The 21,020-nt window shown below is 45.9% G+C and overlaps 2 protein-coding genes across 2 annotated transcripts in view; one reads left to right on the top strand and one right to left on the bottom strand.

Moving 5' to 3' along the window:
• Positions 1 to 21,020, top strand: part of T265_08729 (hypothetical protein) — a gene marked incomplete at both ends in the record, with an annotated part of 84,000 nt that overhangs the window by 31,910 nt on the left and 31,070 nt on the right. The window contains 2 exons of the mRNA XM_009174609.1: positions 12,065 to 12,341; positions 13,007 to 13,144. Of these exons, the coding sequence (XP_009172873.1) occupies positions 12,065 to 12,341; positions 13,007 to 13,144 (415 nt within the window). The remainder of the gene's footprint in view (positions 1 to 12,064; positions 12,342 to 13,006; positions 13,145 to 21,020) is intronic.
• Positions 1 to 21,020, bottom strand: part of T265_08730 (hypothetical protein) — a gene marked incomplete at both ends in the record, with an annotated part of 81,115 nt that overhangs the window by 32,930 nt on the left and 27,165 nt on the right. The window contains 7 exons of the mRNA XM_009174610.1: positions 1,145 to 1,366; positions 7,474 to 7,605; positions 7,749 to 8,261; positions 10,669 to 11,016; positions 11,187 to 11,399; positions 13,589 to 13,819; positions 16,442 to 16,679. Of these exons, the coding sequence (XP_009172874.1) occupies positions 1,145 to 1,366; positions 7,474 to 7,605; positions 7,749 to 8,261; positions 10,669 to 11,016; positions 11,187 to 11,399; positions 13,589 to 13,819; positions 16,442 to 16,679 (1,897 nt within the window). The remainder of the gene's footprint in view (positions 1 to 1,144; positions 1,367 to 7,473; positions 7,606 to 7,748; positions 8,262 to 10,668; positions 11,017 to 11,186; positions 11,400 to 13,588; positions 13,820 to 16,441; positions 16,680 to 21,020) is intronic.

The following is a 21,020-nucleotide window of genomic DNA, read 5'->3' as shown; positions in this document are numbered from 1 at the left end:
CTTCAGGGAACCCCGATCGGAATTTATTGGTTTTCATACGGAGCAGCAACTCTGACCGGGGAATCTTTTGTGGAGTGCACAGTCCTTGGTTTCTACTTCATGTGCACTTCTTCGGATGGGTGTTTACTGTATACGTGGATGCCAGTTTGGAAGACGTACTGGGTAAAAGAGACCGAGGAAATTGAACGCTCCACGTACTCATGAACACAACTTTTGTTAATCTAGAGTAGTTTATCCCGTGTACTATGTATGACGGCCACCATGAATTTTTTTTCACGGGCTTCCTCTCCGCTTTGAACATTGTGTTGCGGACAGTTCTATGACAACGACGAACTCCAAGAGTTTGACACTAAACTAAGAAAGACACGTAGGCTTCCTCAACTATTCCTCTTAATGGTACACAAGTTGGAGAAACAAGACAATGAATTTAGTGAATATACACTCGTTTGCAAACGAATTTGGTTTTGCGAGAGAATCACCTGGAACCCAGCTGAATCTCTCGTTTGTGATGTTTCCAGACAACTAAATGTGTAGCACCAGGCCGCCTCGTGTTTCAGTCGCTACGATATTTGAGATATCGTGATACATATATATTCGTAATCCGCTACTCACAAAGTTGCTGAAAATCTGTCGACAGCCCACGACCGGTTTCACCCTTCTTGGGGCTCATCAGGTAGGTGCAGTCCCCGAGTTTCCATCAACCTTATGTTCTACTTGAAACCAAATTGCACGCAATTAGCGAAATACGCTCATTTGCAAACTAATTTGGTTTGGGCGAAACCGGTTGTGGGCTGTAGACGAATTTTCAGCAACCGTATGAGTAGTGCATTACGAAGACTTTGAATTCATCTAGTGAATTGATTCTGCAATGGGGCGATTAACCGAAGCGTTAGAAGCGAACTAGAACATTCATGCCAATAATGCCAGTATGCACGGGGAATTCCCTATATTCAGAGTGAGGACAGGAGCTTGAATTAATTGCATAACCTCGTTATTGAGTAATGGGGAAATCATCAATACTTGAAGCAACAAAAGCTTATCAGAGTCGGTCTCACGGACGAATCGTCTTCAACAGTCCTATTCCACAGATAAATCCGATCATGGAACCGGTTTGTCTTCAAAACTACCAAACTAGAAGACTCACATCAATCACAAGGCGATAATCATACACAGATCGTTTGATTGGGAATGGTTTGCCATAATCTTGCAACGGTGGCGGTACCAGTTCCAACAGGGCGAGTCGTTGTCTCGTCTCTTCCATCATGCCGCCATTCATCAGTTCACGAGTCAGCTTGTCAAAGTACTTTCGACCATTTTCATCCGTAGTGGCCCCGATGGACCATACGTAGGAGAATAGGAAGATACACTGAAAATAGTGAAGATCGATCGGGATTAGTTTTCGTGCTTGAATCGAAAGACAAGAGTAGTTTACACGAAAATATTTTCCTATGCCCTAAACAATGAAACAATCAATAACAAGTTGACTGACTTTGTTTGGAGGCCACGTATACTGTGTAAGTTAACGTATATCAGCTACCTCGCTGTTCGGTGGCCAGCCGTCCCTAATAACCGAACAGCATATCATTTGCACGGGTGTCACGTGCATGACATGGGCCAAACGAAGGCATGCCCTGATTGGTCAGAGTGCCAGCCAATCCGAGTCAAGCATCTGTGACTCGACGCTTCTCGCCCCCTCACGGAGATTCTGGGACGACCTTGTGGAACACTGTCTCCATAAGGAGCTGTGTATAGCTACCGTGCCTTTTGATACATCATAGTGGGCGGAGCAGGAAGCCAAGGGACCGATACAGAGTTGCACTACCATTCAGCAAATCACAACACTTGCCCACAACGGCTAACCGCAACCCAAAGGCGATTGGAATTATTCGATGAACCAAGAAAGCATTATGAAAACGACACCTCAATATTTCCAAAAAATAGATATAACGTTTGTGCAGTTTGCATCGAGTGTTTGCGTGCATGGAATGTTTATCCACCAGATTAGCCATAGTTGACTTTCAGCTAGACATTGTGTCTAGCTTCCCAAAACTTAACCTCTGAGTTCGCCATCTACGGTCATCGGAGTTTTTCACTGACGAACTTGTCACATCTGGAGGCTGCTCAAATCCAGTGTGATATTGGCCCTTCCCTTGCATAACATAGACGATGAAATGAAGACAGCGTGAAGCAAAGACGGTGATTCCTGAAGCAAATAATGCCCACCAAAATCGCTTGTTTCGTTTACTATTGGGTGGGGGCGGATCTGACCGGAGAAACCTCCGGTTATTCAGGGCATTCTAACGTAAAAGTGACTTGGTCTGCTACGGGAAAACGCATGTTGCGAGGTTGCTTTATTGGAGATAATACAGCATTCGCAAATATCTAAGTAGATGTTTGGGTGCTTATGAAAAATAACTAGCAAAGGCTGTTGGACGTTTGATTTCACCCTATTTAACGTTTGACCACAAACTGCATTCCAGCGCGGGTATCTCCAAATCCACATGACTGCAGGCCAAAGTACTTTGCAGATTGGTAGGGCAGTCACGGATGAGCCTCTACGTTCCCGATCTCGACTAAGCATCGCAAGTCCGACAACCGTCTGGTGTTGTGATTAATTCACTGAGCAGCCATGGTTTACGCAACCCAAGCAAGCACTTCACTCTGCGCGCCCTTGAGCAGCCCGAACACCCTAGGCATAGGTGACAGGCGTTGCGGTACACACGCCGAGACTCGATGTTCCATCCACGTTCTCAAGAATCTACAAACGAGGTCAGCTAATTGCATTAAGCCCACTGTAACAAGGCTTGTGAAGGTCTGATCCAGCTGCAGTCTGGATGACATAACAGCTGCGCCCAAGGCCTGGGAAGCTGGAACAGTAATCGATCCACTGCGTTGATTAGACATGGGACAAGTGACACGGGCGATGAGAGTATCTTAAATAACTGGATGCGGGTATATCAAAGCAACTGAACGCGGTGATGGTCGTAGTTCACAGAGCATACAGCATTGGGAAAGGAAGAGTCTTTTGCCTTCCAAAACGAACACATCCAATAGGATTCTGGTCTCTTTTCAGCAGTGATCAAGTGAGTCCAGATAGCAATACCGTATGATAAGGCAGGTATGGGTAGCACGGTTACCATACCATGAGGCTACGCGAACGTTTAAAACAACTACTGATGAGATGTGATCAGTAATGGGCAGACACTTTCAAGAAGTTGTGCTAATATTTGACGCAGACAGTGAATGGGTTATTTTCGTGTGACCTTCCCCAATGTAGTAGATTAGAAATTGGAAACAAATGTGCGGAAAACATCCAAACAATGTAACTCCTAACAAGCAACAGGTATAAGATAAGATCAAAATAAGAGAAGAGAAGATAGTCGCTCTGCTGTAACACCCTTTTGGTGCCTAACTGCCATGCCACCCGAAGGCGAGGGCTGGGCTGGGATTCTGCCAGGTTGCCCAAGCCTGGACAGGGGAATTCGAGAGGCACAGGTCGGGTTCAAACCACGAACCTTCCGGTCAGTAAATTCGCGCTCTAACCACTTGAACTTTCTCGTCCACCAACAGGTAAGTCCATAACCCGTTGAGACGAATCGAACCAATGCCGTCTGGTTTCCACAGGATGAGGTTCTATCACAATGGACCAGTAATGAAGCAGCAGTAATGGATGGGGAAAACCTCAGGGGTTATAACCAAACACCGTGATTGAGGGTGAGAATATCATCCAGATGATTTTGGAAGAAATGATGGCTAGTTGCTTCAGATGTATGTTTTCCTGCTACCAGAATACTGTAGGACATTCCGAATACACACACCACTTAGAGTATACAACTACCAGCATCCCACGGAATAGTTTTCGTGACGAGGGTCTAAAGGAAGTGTTCAGGAGGAGATAGGATGACATGATGGTCCAGTTCACTTGAATGACCGCCTGATGTGGACGATGAGATGCGTGGATTATCGTATTCACAATGAAATTAAGCAGCTCGGTGGTGCTCGTATGCGATTACTGAATGTACCAATTGATTGACTACCAGTTTACTTGTTGACTGTAGAATTCCTGATAGCCGGACATTGTTTTAACAAACTGTTCATGTTCAACCAGGGTGTTTTCATCTTGAGTGACTATAGAATGTACAATTTCTCTCTGAAATCGCCTTTGAGGGAAGTGAAAACTTCAGCGACATGGCATCCAGGGAGCAAGCTCCTTCTACTGAATTTACGGTCAATATCGATTCACTAAGATAACCGCACTCAACATGAATGACGCAGTGTTCACGTTCTTGATTGTTAATCACTAATTCGGTGTTCTCCAGATAACTGTTCAGCTGTAACAGCCTTTCGGTGCGTAGCTGCTATGCCACCTGAAGAAAGCTCGAGGGATGGGATAGTTCCAGGTTACCCAGGCCTAGACAAGGGAAGTCGAGATGAAGAGGTCGGATTTGAACTACGGAACTTCCGTCCAGTAAACTCGCGCGCTAACCAATTGTGCCGTCTCACCTCGTGCTCCAGAAAGAAGCAAAATATTGATTAAATTGAATCGATTTTGGCACACTGTTTCCATTCTAATTACCATTGGCGGATAGATAATCCGCTGACATCTACGGATCTCTCGACCTGGGCACCGAATACTTAGGGACAGACATCCTGGATACTAACTCTGGTGAAACGGCTCGTGAGCGATGGCTGCATTTCGAATAGTTCGGTGCCATCAACCTTGGCTACGGCTGTGACTTAACCAACTTCGTTTTGCGACAACTACAGACGCATCGACGTGTTATCACCCCCTTAACCAGCATGGTGGGCGACACTATCGAGCGTTAATCGGGTTATCTAAGCCAGCGGTCCAGGTAATGCGGGGTAGCAACAGGCCTTGTAACGACAGTCTTCATGCAGTTCGCTGACCCCATTTATCATAAGAACGTAAGCGCAACACTGTGGTCCGACAATGCGATTACTCTGGAAGCTTGTCACCGGAGCCGCGCACCGTAATGTCGAATGAAAAAGACAGGCCCTTTCCTAACTAACCGCACATCAGCTCTTCCCCGTTAGGGCAGATTGTGTGCCCCCTAATTCTCACGCCTGAACGGACATGTTCGCACCTGAAAGATGCGACTGACACCGATGAGCGACTGCTCTGGTTGTTTCGATCGATCGCTCAAATGTGGACACTTTCCTCTGCTCAGCCGTGTTAAGTCCGGTGTGGCCTGCATGCGCAGGTAGGGCAATGGTGACACGTTCGCCTTCTATGTCCGGGGCCAAGACATCGTTGCTACCAGGGCCTCTACTTCGGTGCTCCCACCCCTCGGTGAGAACCTACCAGAATAGTTACGCTAACTCTGGTGGGGTGGATGACCACTAAAACAAGCAGATGAGTGACTTGTCTACCGGATTTACCATGCCCTGGATGCGGCCTGGTTACTAGGCCAGCGCCACCAACAGAAGATACTATCTCACAGGCGTTGACCGCCGTCGGTGTCTCTGTGACACATGCGCAGATGTGCATCAGCGCCTTGACCTAACAATGGGAGCCACGACACTTCCCTTAAAAATTCGTAACATTTGATTGTTACCCCTTGCGGCCTACAGGTGCAAAAATGCGGTACTGGGACACGTGTCTACCGCAAAGCACCAGCAACCAGCTCGAAAGTATCATGTTCAATGCATCAAGACTACACCGTGTTGGGCAGACCATATCGAGGTTTGCCATAAAAGAATTTCGGTTGAAATTAGCAGACTGCAATCTTTCGACTTAGTTATTCGTTGATTTTCAGCGAGTTGAAAACTACTCTTGCGGTTAGGAAAATGATGGAAAATTACCGATAGGAAGATCTTGACAGTGTGCGTCGCTAACCAGGCTTAGGGCCCAAAACGAATCAAAATGCAGTAGATGAAACTGCAGTAGATCGGCGGCAGTGGCGACAGCATGCATTTTACTGCATCAGAGGTTTTGAGTGCTTTGGAAGCGTAAACTGTCCTCACCTAGAATGCCCTATTCTTTGGCCTTCGTATGATACAAACGCGGAGAGCAGCTGAGGCGCAAGTGCTGTTATATCGTTCGAAGTAGACCGCGGCATCGCGAGACGTGGTATGTTGCTAGCGCTCTGTTCTGAACTACCATAAGACTGTCTCCCGGTTCCAACCCACATAATGCTCGGTACTGGACAATACAGCTTGCCGAAGCGAAACCGGAAACCAGTAGTATGAATGCAAGTTCCATTGTCCTTAGGCTATAAAGTCTGGTTGAAAAGTACAGAGTAAGTGTATGTTTTTATGAGTAAAAAGCTGCGCAGAAATGCGCAGTCAGTCTTCGCTAAACTGCTCTCAGAGAACGTAAAAATTCCTCACCTAGTGGATTAAGATATTTGGAACTTCCCAAAAGTTTTGCCACCTGAAATGACCGCAGTCGATCGAACTGAACTGGTGAATTTTGCTGCCGTCTCAATTAGAGAGCGGTCGGTTCAGCCCACCAGCAGGGATGGCCGCAGCTGCTCCAGATCCTGGTTAAGTTCAGACCACTAATCGGAGAAGCTGTGACAACAGGGTTCATGTCCGACAGTGAGGATGGCCGTAATTTACTATAAGTCTCATCAGTTTCGGGTATGAGCCCAATAGGAAGTAGGTCGGATGACTCGATGAGGAAGTACACAGTACCCTAAATATGTTGCTAAAAAATACACAGCCTACCGGACACTCGTATGCAAATGTCGGTTGATGGCACGTTCTTGTGGCGAGTGGAAACCATACCTCGTCACATGCTGCATTACAGGACTATCGTAATTGATCCTGTTGGACGACCTTGCCTCAGGAACATTTTAAACTGAGGGGTTCTCCTCCCCGCTCCACCTCCCCAGACTTCGTGTCAAATCGGTCGTCCATGGGGTATGGTCGGCTGGTGAGATCGGATATCCCAGACGCAAAAGTACAGTGCACGCTGATGTGTACACGTGACTGGAACGTCTAACGTTTTCAGGCACTGCCACATCGCAAGTGATTTTGAAAAGCAACCATTCAATTGTTCGGGGGCCAGCCGTCCCTAATAACCGAACATCACATCATTGGGTCGGACGTGTAACGTGTAGGACACTGACCAAACGAAGTCATGCCCTGATTGGTCAGAATGCCAGCCAATCCAGACCGACCATCCTTGACTGGACGCTTCTCGCCCCCTCACGATGCTTCCATCACGACCTTGTGGAACACTCTGTGACTGCCCTATAGATACAGTTGTACTAATCTTCCTTTGTCTCCATAAAGAGCTGTGTAGAGCTGCCGTGCCTTTTGATATACCATAGTGGGTGGAGCAGGAAGCCAAGGGATCGATACAGAGTTGCACGACCGTCCATCAAGACACAATATCAATCCAAAACGACTTGGATGGGCATGACGTATGATAAAAAACAGTCCTTCTCGACTTACTTACTTACTTAAAATGACCTCGGTTGTCTCCTACATGTGAAGCTGACTTACCTCCACCACGCTGTTTGCCACCAATAGATCGAACTGTTCCAACACATTTGCATCCTTAAACTCTGACATGTGACAGTCAATCAAATTCATCAACGATTTGACCAAGTTGATATCACCCGTTGGTGAGAGTTCCTACACGGAAATGGATGCGAGAGAAAATGCGATGAGATGAGTTCGGAATCCACACAAGTAACTGACATACAAACGGAAGTTTGAGTACAACTTATCCAACCCTAGACCAATGTTAGACTACGCTAAATTCCGAATCAACTCACCTTGCCACCGCCCTTACGAACCATAGCAATTCCGGCATCCACAAATCGTTCGAACATATCCTCCAAAACTTGTTTTTGTGGATTCTGGATCCCAGGAGGAAGTTTGTTCAGCCAACTGCGGAACAGCGGCCGCCAACCGAGACTAGCCGGTTCCATGTAGATCATCCCGCAACGCGAGACGGTTGCTGGTGAGGCTGCTTCCAGATCCATTGGTTCAAAAATCAAATTGGTGGTTGGAGCGAGCTGAATAATTTCACCTGACATGAGACATAGTTTCTTGTTATCATCCAACACTGTGTTCATGTTTTCAATCCAGACAGCGTCCACCGGACCGTCAAAGATGAGCCACTTTCGATCCGGTGTGGTTGATGTGGCGAAGGCCCGGTATGACACGGCAAGGATACCGTCTGACCATTCGTGAGAAACCGGATCAAACTGGCCATAAAGCTGTCCCATTGTGATTGCTTTCGGGTTAATCACAGTGTACTGAACTTTGTTTTCCTCCATCAAGCCCTGTAAGTATGAGAGTCAGTAGGAAAGAGGTGAATAACTGGACAAAATACTTTTTGCTGGAAATTAAATCATTTTTCCGCACCGGTTTTTTTGTGTTACTGAAGGGTAGTTGTGTGCAACAAACACCATTCATGTATGACCTTAAACTGTCGCGATTGGGGCTTGGGGGTTCATTTAGCTGAATGTTTTAAACTTTCGTTGCCAGTGCATCAAGATGTTGCAGAGTCATGACGCCAAATCGTTGATTACTTAGCTAAGTTGTATTCACAGTCTAAGGACCCAAACATAACGACAGAACTCTCAATTGGGAGATGACTGGGGAATGCCTACGAGGTACTTTCCAGGCTTGCAAGACCTGACGCTATAAACAGGCTATAAACAGTTGCTGCGAGTAACATTGTGTGAAAATGAAAGCTGATAGCTGTGTGTATTACGCCGCCATTAAATCATCGATGACTGGAAGACGTTCAACATAGTTACGCCACAACAGGGGGAGAGTATTCACCCAGATAAAGATAAGCCAGACTGTGACAAAAGACAACAACCAATAGGAATGACCGGCCTAGTGACCAATCGCAGTCGGAGGACAGGTCACACACGCACCACCGCCTGACGCACAAGCAATGGCCAACTGGTGCGCTCCACTCCGCCCATCTGACAACGCACTGATGTCACCTTGTTTGGTGATGAAGCCTTCGCAATTGGATTGCTCAGTTCAGCGAACAAACCAATGATCATGGATAGGTGGATATTGAACCCATTCTAGGTTCAGGGTAACTTGAATGTTACGTCGGAAACAAGGAGCCTTATACAGGTACATATATAGTCATCATCCGTATAAAGGCCACCATTTTAACGGCTCAAACCGGGGTGGATAAGTGTTAGGTCACTAGGGTAGCCGAATATTCCAACTGTTTTATTCGTTTCACTAATCGCACTCTATAGAGGAAAAGGTCGGTAGCTCAGGTAGCGTAGATAGTCGTTGGCTTGTTCGTTGAGCTGGCCAATTTGATTGCATTGCAATTTGATTGATGGCACAACCACTAACCCACCGCTACGCACAACTACGCTCCCCAATAACACACTGATGATGTCACCTTGATTGGTGATGAAACGTTTGCAACCAAACTGCCCAGCTCAGCGAACAAGCCAACGACCAATCGCACTCTCTTCTCAAGCGCACTCGTTGCCACCGAGCCCTAATAGAATGCAACTCGAAAGTCAGAGTACCTTGGCTTCCACATCACTCTAGCTGATGAGCAAGGTAGCCAGTGTCAGAACAGGTGGTATCAAATGGTATACACAAATGACCGCTCTTGAGGTTTACCCGGACAAGCTAGCATAACCTGGCTTCCAATCGCGATTCACAACGGAAAAGGTAGGGTTGTATCTGTGACCCGATATCTCATTCCAGTATACGGATGTGTAGTTGAGGGGTAGTGGATACAAGAGGCAGTGTTTTGACCTTGAATCTAAAAATGTAGCTCTATTCAGCATGCGCAAAACAGGTGCCCTCGGACTAAGGGAACGTGAGAAAACTGATATGTGAATAGCGCAGCTATCAGAAGGATGACGTCAAACTTGTTGATGTTGATTGACATGCTTCGTTTTGCTAAACGGAGGGCACCTACTTCAGGGCTGGCCAGCCATTTTCCGAGAGTGATGTTTATGGAGAGATTGCCATTTAGTACAATGAAAAAATCGGGGGTGACAAGTCCATTTTAATGAGCTGGTGGTGAAGAAATCTGTAGTGGCTGTATGTATGTGAGTTTTCCATCCGAGATTGCCAAAACTGAGGGTTAGGGGAGAAGTTTCCACCGTCTCGCTTGTGTACTCATAATTCTGTCCTCATCTTTCCCGAACCGTTACAACAACAGTTTCTGTGTAAACTGCTCCCCGAACCCGTAAAAGTAGTTACCTTATTACGTAGAAGCGATAACATATGGTTTCACACTACCTATGCCCCTATAAAGTGTCTGAACTGCTCGCACGAGTGGACAGCTTACATCGCGGTGGGCTTACCACAGTCAACACTGTTCTGGCTACATGAGTACTGAGACTAATCTGTTAGTTATCGATCGATTCTGGGAGCTAAAGCACACAGCATTTGAAATGTCATACCATAATCACGACTCTGTCCTTCGCTGATTTTTTCATCGGATCCCTTAGACAGTACTTCAAGGTTATAACTTTCTCCTGTCAATCTCCTGTCGAACAAAGGTTCCACCCACTCGATTTCAGGTCTCTTGGATTCGTTTTTACTACCAAATAACCGGAAATGATCGAAATTCTATCCCCATTTAAGGTAGTGCCATTAAACAAAATGGAAGAAAAGAAGAAAACCAAGCCACGACCCAAAATGCTATCGGGATTGCTCATGAGTAGTGATCACTCTTCTATTACCCACCTGTTCACATATTTCCGCCAATGCCAGTGCCAGCATTCGATAGGCACTGGTCTTGCCACCAAAAGGATCGCCGACAATCATGAATCCATGACGAACAATCATCATTTCATAGATCTGTTGTATTTTCTCCACGAAGAAATCGGTATTCTGCATGTTGGTCTTTTCACAATTATTCTTTATAGCGTTGTTTAAGATTTCATAGTCTGGTGAGGGTCGCTCAACCCCGGGGAACAAATCCGATGCGATCCCATTGAACAAAGGCAGATCATGGTTGAGAAACTTGGGCAAATTGACGTCAATGATGGATCGGAGCATGAGGACATCTTCATCCTCGTTAGGATATTTGAGCTAAAATGGGAAGAACACAGTTGTATCCGTTATAGTAAATGCTGATCCGAAGCTTCGCGACTTATGAGTAGGCAGTAGGTCAAGAAGTTTTTAGTGAAACGCAGAAAGATGCCTCGTGAAGGCATCACTTCCGCTAGATCAATGTGTGGACTATGTGCACTGGTACTCACCTTGAGGTTCCCGGCAGCTGTCAGCACAGATTTGACCGCACGCATACCATAATCATAATGGGCCTGGCTGGAGAGCTGCTCCGAGCACAGTCGATAAGTGGCCACAATTTTGACGGCCAGCGGACGAGCATTGACAAATCCACAAGAGTAAAGTGAAATCTCCGCAATCATTGCGTAATCCGGTACCATCATAGCGACTGCACGGAACAGTGCCTGTAGAAACGAATAGACAGCATAGAGTATGGTGTGATGATCACTAATTAAAGTGCTATTGCATGCAAACTGATCGTTCATCTTGAAATTCAGCATCAGAATTTTTTGTTACGGGAATTATTGTTCGCGTCGCAGTTACATAAAAAAAGCACAATCTTCACTAAGATGGAAATCAATCGGGCATGGGAGCAACATGCACTCATGCGTCCAAGACGTTGCCTTCAGTGCATGACTCATCTCCCGATCTCCCGAATGAAAGCCCACTCACACACACGCATTGACGCACCAATTATATCAGTCACCACCTCCAAAACATATCTGCCGCCCCACCTCCCCGAATCATTGGCGAACGGAACTGTGGCAGCTTTAACCACTGTACGACAGGCACGTGATTTTTCCAGCTGACCGTGACGAAGACACGGGAACAGTCTGACCCACGTCAAACCACTCAGTTATACAGCTCTTTTGCATTTTATCCGAGTAGGCCCCAGAGAATGTGTACACTACAACTCAGGTTGCATGACGTCTCTACTAATTTGCATCCATTGGGGCATCGAAAGCAACTGTTGCTTTTTTTAGTAGTCTACAAGTTTACTGAGTTCAGTAAGTTGTCATTCAATCTACGCGGGATTCAACTAGGAGCATGTATTTGTCCGTGTTGACAGCGTCAAACGACCGTTGCAATATCCGTATGATGGTCCGTTTAAAGTCATTTCTCGCAAGGACAAGTACTTTGTGATTGAGAGGAACGGAAAACCGGACTCCGTCAGTATCGACAGACTCAAAGTTGCATTCATCGATGACGAATCTCACTCAGATCCCCCTACTGTAGTCACTCCACCCACAAGTTCCCAGACCTCCAGTACAGCCATCCCAGGGAACCCCGAACATATAGCACGACGTATTGACGATCACCCGTTACCTATCCTGAAGCAAACACGTGTTGGTCGAACCTGCAAGACTCCTGTTCGCTTCGCAGACTACAATACAATTTCTTGGCGCGACTTCCCTGCTTTTTGCTGAGTTAGTGAAATTGCATCCGATTGAGCCGATTGCTCTTTGCTGAAGTCGTGAGATTGGATTATTGTGTTTGTGTGAACTGTTGAACGTCACAATAACTCCTTGTGACAATTTTCAGCTGTGATAACGGCCTACCGTGGAATTTACTTCTAAAACTAGAACTATCAGGAGAATATCCTTCTTACTCTGGATATACTCTTCACCGCTGAATACAATTACTGCACAACATTTCGTGTAGTGGAATTATTGGACCTCCAATTTAGTGAGTCTGTTCCGTTCACTTGTCCATTTCTTATTGCCATTTGTTATTTCTAAGCTGGTATTTTGGTTGTATATTCTATCGAACACGCATACATAGGTCCTTGTCCACTACACAACAACTGCTGACGGAATCGAGCCAAGAGGAATGGACTTTAACGAAGTTTCTGTAAACTGAGTTTACGTGACCCTTTGATGGAATGTCTGTTCACCCTTCCGTTTCTGAGAGGTAAGGGTGAAGCTAGTGGGTGGGTGGGAACAAAGTCAGCCTGGATGTTGCCGCTAGGATGATGGGGACTCGTTCTTTGTGAATAATATGAATTTTCCAGAACCGATCACAAGCGGTCACCACAAAGAGAGGTGTTCGTTGTGATGGAGTATGTCGTGTGGGGGCGATGGTGGTGGGCTCAGATGAAAGATATCCTTGGTTGGCTAGCATGTTGCTAGTCCACAAACCGAAGTACGAAGTAAGTTTAACGAAAATGCGAAGAGTACGCTTGCTAAAGAATGGCAAAACCAGTGCTGGGTTGTCAGTGGGCTATAAGTGATAAGTTGAGTTGAAAGACCTTCAGGTGGTTCTCTTAGGATGACGAGATACCTGACAGTTTGTTGACAGCGGCTGGTTATGATGTCAAAAAACAAACACTGAATAGAACGAAGTTTTGCGGAAGTCGTTTCGAAACGTTTGCAACTTGCATCCCATGTTGCGTTCATTAGAATCTAATTAACGCCTTTGTGATGGCTTCGGGTTCTGTGATCATCGCGCACAGTAAATCCCGTTCGGTAATTTACCGATTTCAACAGAACAGCGAGTAAACATGTTTTCTCGACTATAACTGAGCAAACTAAGGGGAATCACGAACCCAAAATGGGTATCAAACGAAAGTTTTCAATGAAAGAATGAAACTTGCCTTCAGATTGTCAGGTAATTCAGAACGTCCAGCGTAACCGGGATTCATGGTAATGAACACCGCACAGGTTGGATCCAGCTTGATATCCGTGCCTTCGAATACCAGGCGAGCTTGTTTCGCATTGATAGCTCGTTGAATCGTCAGAATTTGTTGGGCAACAACCGACAAGACTTCAAGGTCGATGCGATTGAATTCGTCAAAGCAGGACCAAGCCCCACATGATGCAAGCCCCTGTGGGGAGAGGGGGGTTGTGGTGATGGTGGGGGTGGTGAAATCACGGAGACAGAACAGGAGAGCCTAAAGAACCCATATCCTAGTGTTTTCTGCAGTGAACAGGCTAAATGGATTGCCTTCGTGCTAAGGAGACAAACTATTTGTAAAACACCCTGTGGGACTGGTTTAGATTTTTACTAACGAAGTACTGAAATGATTGGAATGATAGTCCGATACACAACCAAACAAACTCTGGTGTAAAAGCTTATAAAACTGGGCACCAGTTCGCGGTCATGGAGTGCATGCATAATTAACTTTAAGGAACAGTCTGTGAAAGCGTATGCCGCACTCTCTCCATGTGTGAAATTCCCACGTCTCTGATATGTCTGAACATGTTTTACCCCTCAGATTCCACCTCCATTAACCGATTTCCAGAAGTAGCCTGGTCCTGGTCAGAGTTCGACTGTTTCTACTCACTCACGTATTCACGCTCGGTTCGCATGTTTGTCTGACTTTTGGCACTGGCATACAATACCTCGACGTTTCTCTTGTAGTAACACCATTCATCCTTTCGCCAATTTCTTCCGTACTATCTAAGAATCCCCGTAATGCATGTTAGACCTAGAGGTCACCTTTCTGGCTTCCCGCTGACGCGCACAGTCCTCCGGTAGTAAATCAGGTCTCACGAGTTGCGGGATTCCTTTCGGTTTGGACCACCTTGAGAGCAATCTTCGTACTTCTTCTGTATTTTCTGTATTCTTCTAGCTACTATTTCCCCCCTCGTCTGTCATGGCAAATAGGACGCACCAGTTTGGCCCTTTCCTTGACTTTGCCTCCAAGGCTTGTTTGTACGTTCCACTTACCTGTTTTCCGGTGATCGAAACTGTTGCAGCTGGAACCAGTGTGCCTATGGCACACGGTTTATAGCTGATTGATTGGTTGGTTGATTGCTTCCTTGCTTGCTTACTTGATTGATTGATTGATTGATTGATTGATTGATTGATTGATTGATTGATTGATTGATTGATTGATTGATTGATTGATTGATTGATTGATTGATTGATTGATTGATTGATTGATTGATTGATTGATTGATTGATTGATTGATTGATTGATTGATTGATTGATTGATTGATTGATTGATTGATTGATTGATTGATTGATTGATTGATTGATTGATTGATTGATTGATTGATTGATTGATTGATTGATTGATTGATTGATTGATTGATTGATTGATTGATTGATTGATTGATTGATTGATTGATTGATATCTCACAGTGGACAGTGACTGCAAGACTGACTGCTGTTGCGCACTAGGACGTGTTCTGTTTTGTACTAATAATATTAATGACCATTCAGCTGTAGAACCCTTCCGGTGTCTGGTTGCTATGTCAACGGAAGGAGGCACGAGGGCTAGGATACGTTCCGGTTGCTCAAGCCTAGACAGGATCAGTTGAGATGCTGTGGTTGCATTCGAATCACGGACCTTCCGATCCGTAAGCTGGCAACTTAACCACTGAACTATCTCGAGCGTATGCGATTCCGCGACCTCAGAGGCTTCACATAAATATTACTATCATTCCGTTCCTTTTGCTGGCTCTCCTGACTGCGGTTTACCCTAGCTCTTCTGACCTCTTAAGCAGTCAGCGTTATGGAATCACTCGCAGTACTCGTCTTTGGTCCTCGGGTAGTTGTCGAACAATACTCATCTGAACATTAAGCTGAATTTAGCCAAACACAAATAAATCTCAGATGAATCTCTCGTTGCAGATGGGTGTATCCTGTCCGTTGGAATCAATATGGTGTTGAAGTAGAACATGAGGTCAATGGGGGCTCGACGGAGGTGCTCAGCTGAGGAGCCCCAAGAAGGGCAAAATCGACACTGGGCTGTCGATAAGTATTCAGTAGCCATACAGGTGAAAGGAAGAAGGCCTTCGCTGCGGAGTTATTTATTAGGAAATGCTGACTGAACAGTTACAGACTTTTGGACAGGGAAGCAAAACTCTATGCATCTTCTCCTTGAACGCGTCTTTCTGAAATTTCCTAGATATTCATTGACTGTTGCTCAAATCCAAGCAAATGCTACAAATCGACTCCACAAATTCCGTAATGGATCCCGCTTTTCAAGAAACGCAAAGAGGATTTACGAGAAAACATACTACTCGCATACCCTCCCATCAGTAGTATCGCGGTTACACAGGTGCTGTGCTCCGCCAAGAAAAATATATTTGGGCAGCTTTGGCCAGCCAGTTGGTCAATCATTTTTGTACAGCCATTGTGTTGTTGGGGTTAGGACATAAGTGACATGCCCAAAAATGTTGCCCTGTTAAGCTCTCGATCGAGTCAAGTCAGTTCAACAAGTGTCCGCTCATGCCCCCTGAATACCATGAAGGAAAAAGCTACGTTAAATTCAGACCACAGACGAACAGCTTTGCGATTGTGGTCAGGTCCGATATTTATGGAGTGATAAAGCCACGCCTGCCCAAGTCTGATGAAGACTGTAACGTAAAAATTCCTTACCACAGGAAATCCTCATCGAATGTGTGCTAGATCTCGAAGAGTTCCATTATGAGGAATGGGGATAATGAGTCTCTCAGACAGCGGTCTGACGCAAAATATGGATACCCCCAGGCTTACCTTGAAGAATTTCCCCAGGGCAATGTAATCCAGACCATCGGAACAGTTGAAGACCACGCATTGTTTGGCCACAGCCTTCGCCAAATCTTTTGTGGTTTCGGTTTTTCCCGTACCAGCTGGACCCTCCGGGGCACCACCCAAGTGAAGGTGAAGAGCTCCGAAGAGAGTGCGATAGCACCGATCGGTCAGTGGAGTGATCACCAATCGTCCCGTATTGCCCAGGTATTCGTAACCATAGCTGAAATGGACGCATTAGTGGAAGAGGTTTTAGGGGACAGAGCAGACACGGTGTTCAAACCTGGAAACTCCTTGGTAGAAATGAACCCTGTGAGACTCAAACTAGCGCGCAGTGCACGAGCTGTCATGGGTTGCTGATACAACTTCAGTCTTTCAACTTCATCTTGAACTCTTTAACTTAAACACTACTTTGTTTCCTGATTCGAAAGCTAACTCTCCTAAACTCGCCGACTTTCTCCTCTAAAAACACCACTACAAATTACCGAAATTTCAACACGAACAGCTGATGAATGGCCGTGTAACAGCACATGCGAGTGTGAAATTTAGTACAGCTGTGTAGATAGAGATGTGGTGCAAACTTCAGGGAACAGTTTTGTTTGGACCTACACAACACAGTGCATTCTCCGACCGGACAAGTCCTTTCACTTCACAATGTGGTGGCCAAAACACGGAATGTTTCGGCTCTAGCGATTGCTGCCACATTGCCCCAACCGCTGCTCATTCCAAGCGAGCCCATGGTGGCGCTTGACTACGCATCCCGATGGTGGTGTTGCTAGGTTCACCAAGCCTAGAGCTAGCGCGCTTAGCGCAGCAACCGGGATTTTGCACACCTGTGACCTTGGCCGAGCTATGTGCTAACCGGTTGGAGCGCAGCCGATCGTGTGTCACAGTCATTTGGGAAACCGCGGTTCCCACTCAAGCGGACCAGCAGCTCTCTGCACCAGTAACCCAACTGTGCTAAATTCTGTGCGATGAAATACTCATCAGCTGTAAAACCCAGTCTGCGTGTAGAGACTGGGTATAAATAGTCCAACCAAGAACAGAAAAGCAACCGTTGATGATGAAACAAGCAAAAAGGCTGGCAATAGAGCCCCGCTCGATCGTTTCATACTGTTTCCCATGTATCTCCCTAACATCAGCTATGTAATGCAAAAACTGAAATTTGTCTCAGTGGTGGTCAGTGCCAGATTTTTGGCCTGTAATGCGACTGGCTGGGCAAAAGGTCCGTGATGGTTTATACCAAAGCTGAAGAGCACTAAGTTCCCATAAACATCCATACGTACAGAAACGCAGGAGGTGGGGGTATGTGAACCTACGAAAAGCAGTCAAATGGTCAAGTCTTAGCCATTCTGGACCCTTCATCAGGACTTCTCCATCTGAAAGCAGCATATGTAAGTAGTTTAACATAGTTGGGTAATAAAACGAATGCGCCCTAATGATTTAGGGGCTTTGCAACGATGTTCGCCTTGTGATGGAAGGCCTTGGGAACTAACTAGAGCTTTACTATGGGTCATGAGGCTCAATACCTGTTTCCTGAAACACCTACAAGCTAGAAACTAGCGATCCCATCTTTGTCGTGAAGTTGGACAATTTCCCCAAGATATTCCGATATTCGGTTTCCCAACATCCTTCGCAATTCCGGTTGACACAGATCCTGTATATAGTCTTGTTTGTGAAGATATCAACCCAACTTAACCCAGAAACAGCCTTTGTTCGACTGAGGATGATCACTTAAAGCTCGAATGGATTAGAATTCAAATGAATCTTCTATTGGATTTCAAGGGCTGTTGGAAGAACCCATGACTAGAGCACATGAAATAGGCAATAAATGCAATAAATCCATCACTATGATAGCTGAACATCACCTGTTGAAACGTGTGCATTACAGGTGGCCAGCAAGGAATGCACTAATCATCTGTTGAACCAAAAGTTCGTATTCAGATTGAACATGAAGCTAACCGGAGTTGTGAGGCTTAAACAGCCCTTTGTAGTTGAAAGCATGAATTACCGGACCGATGTAGGGAAGCAAAGCGTACACTCAGCACATCAACCCAATCAAGCCCGTGCCCTCACAGACTAAAGCGCCCCCAGACGTACATATTCCTGAAGCCAGGTGATGAAACCATTCACTTTCCACCTAGATAAAAGGACAGCCACGCTCAACCTACTCATTCAGTTGGTAGTGTGAGGAGATTTGGGATTTTTGTGAAGATTCTGTCCTGTTAGTGAAGCCAATCTATGCTGAAAAGTCGAGAAGCACTGTACAGCTGTTTTATCCTTATTGGGAATCATCAGTAGTGTGCATCTTACGGAACTCCGAAAAGTCTCGAACCCGCGACCTCCCGGCTGGTAGTTTGAACACACTAAGCAGGCCTCTGTGTTCCACTGTTCGAATTCGCAGCCGCCAGCACAATGTCTGTGTTGGCATCGCCTGGTAATTCCATCCAACAGGTGCAGAGATGGGCCAATCCACCACCCCAAAAGACACGGAGTGGCAGGCTTCCGTTTCGCTCTAATGATCCATACACCTTAGTTGTAGGCAAAACTTGGTAGTAGTCTACATGATTGAGGTCAACCGATTTTGAGTGGTTTTCAGGTGTTACTTTCATAACGATTCATTCAAACACACAGTAACCACCATAGCAGCTTACCGCAGGGTAACTTATGGCACATAACGCCTTGCTAATGAGGACGACCTTGACACCATACACAATGAGTCCCCAGAAATGTAACGATACAGGAAGGGGAATAAATAATCGTATGTAGCGGGTACTCACCAGATCACGCATTACAAACACTCAAACCACGTGACAATTCCTGTCCCACTTGCAATGGGAGCTGACAACATGTACACCACAACTTCCCATCCATTTTTGTTTACGCGCACACCAACTGCTTCACGCGCCAGGATTACGAACTTCAACACATCAGGTCTTCGTGCAAGTATCAAACACGAAGAGGCACCCCAATCTTCACACGGCACACAATAAACAGCCCTACAACTTGACCAACACACACACACACACGCACGCACAGGACAGGAAGTCAAACAATTCTCCACAATTCTCCACGAGTAACTACGGTTAGAGCGCGAATTTACTGACCGCAAGGTACGTGGTTCGAGCCCGACCTCTGCCGCTCGATTTCCCCTGTCTGGGCTTGGGCAACCTGGCAGTATCCCAGCCCTCGTGCTTCCTTGGTGTAGCATGTCAATTAGGCACCGGAACGGTGTTACAACTGGGAGATTTCTCTTTTTTTCACCGTACTTATGTTTGTCAAGTGCACATAACTATTGTACTCATCATCATTCTGGTAAAACAGACATTTGTTAGTGCTTGTTACCTTCTGATAGTCTATCTAATTACGTTAGAGACAGAGCACTAACAAGTACATCAAAATCACTTTGTGGAGCACAAGTTGTGTAAGGAACCAGTCGTATCAAACTTATTTGCATTCATGATTAGAGATAACAACACGAGTGTTGACAAAGGGTTGGATAACCGTAAATTCTATGTAATTATATTTAATGCCTCAAAGTGAAAAGAATAAATTGACGTTTTGGGTGGGACCTGGTGCTAAGCTGTCGCTGACGTTCCCAGATGCTTACATTCCCAATCACTCATTCAGACAATCTGAAAAGAAACTGACAGCTCAAGTGACACTGGCATCGATTCGCCGCCATTAGCAGTGTCACCAACCAGGTACGTGGAGGGTCACGGAAATCCCGTCTTGGAAGGTGGGCAGCACCAACAACACCCGAAGCCCTCTTTGTCACCCTTCTTCCGAGTCATACGTTGTCCACCTCACGGGTTGCACCTTTCTGAAGGAGTCACAGAGAACAATACTCGTCTCGGAAGACGGCGTTTCCGCATGGCTCAGTCACCGCAATCGGTGGTGCTGGATGTTTTCCGCAGCTGAAGTGCTGGCTAACGAATTCTATTATGCGAGACCCCTGGGACATCCATGTTAACAATCTGAAAGGGCTTCACATCATCTGCCCGCAAAAGCTATGTCTTACAACCATAAAACAATAGAGCCCGTGCTTTGGTCTGGAACGTGAGGCCTCTGGGACCCTTCAGACGCTTTTTGACACAAAGTATCAAGCGTGATTCAGGTCTTTGAGATTCATGCACTGACTTTCGCAGACACTTTGCGTCAGGGTTAATAAACCTGCAGAGGTATGCAAACTCCCCCACAACCTCCAGTGATCCTTCGCGGAGGACAAGATTCAACCTCAGAGACTGCAAGTCCTGAAGTATGAATTTGAACTTTAAACGTGCAAGGCGCATGCCGAATGATAGTGTTATGGGGGTCAGTTGACTCAAAAGAGCATCAAAGACGAAAGCAATGTCGTCCGGTTATTCCAGGTCGATAAGGTTTTCACCAACAACTGTTTGAACAATGGGTTTTGAAGACCTTCCAGCTTTCGCCTCATTATTTCACTGACGGTCTCCCTCCCAAATAGACGCAAATAGACTGGACGAGTACTGGCTAAGGAATTCACCACCGTCCTTGAACAGAGAGGTGGAAGGTCATTGGGACCAGGAGAACGATGAAGCTT

This window comes from Opisthorchis viverrini, assembly GCF_000715545.1.
Source record: "Opisthorchis viverrini unplaced genomic scaffold opera_v5_231, whole genome shotgun sequence".
Classification (NCBI taxonomy): domain Eukaryota; kingdom Metazoa; phylum Platyhelminthes; class Trematoda; order Opisthorchiida; family Opisthorchiidae; genus Opisthorchis; species Opisthorchis viverrini.
Note: the sequence above shows the minus strand (reverse complement) of the source record. Positions and strands in the feature narration are given on the sequence as shown.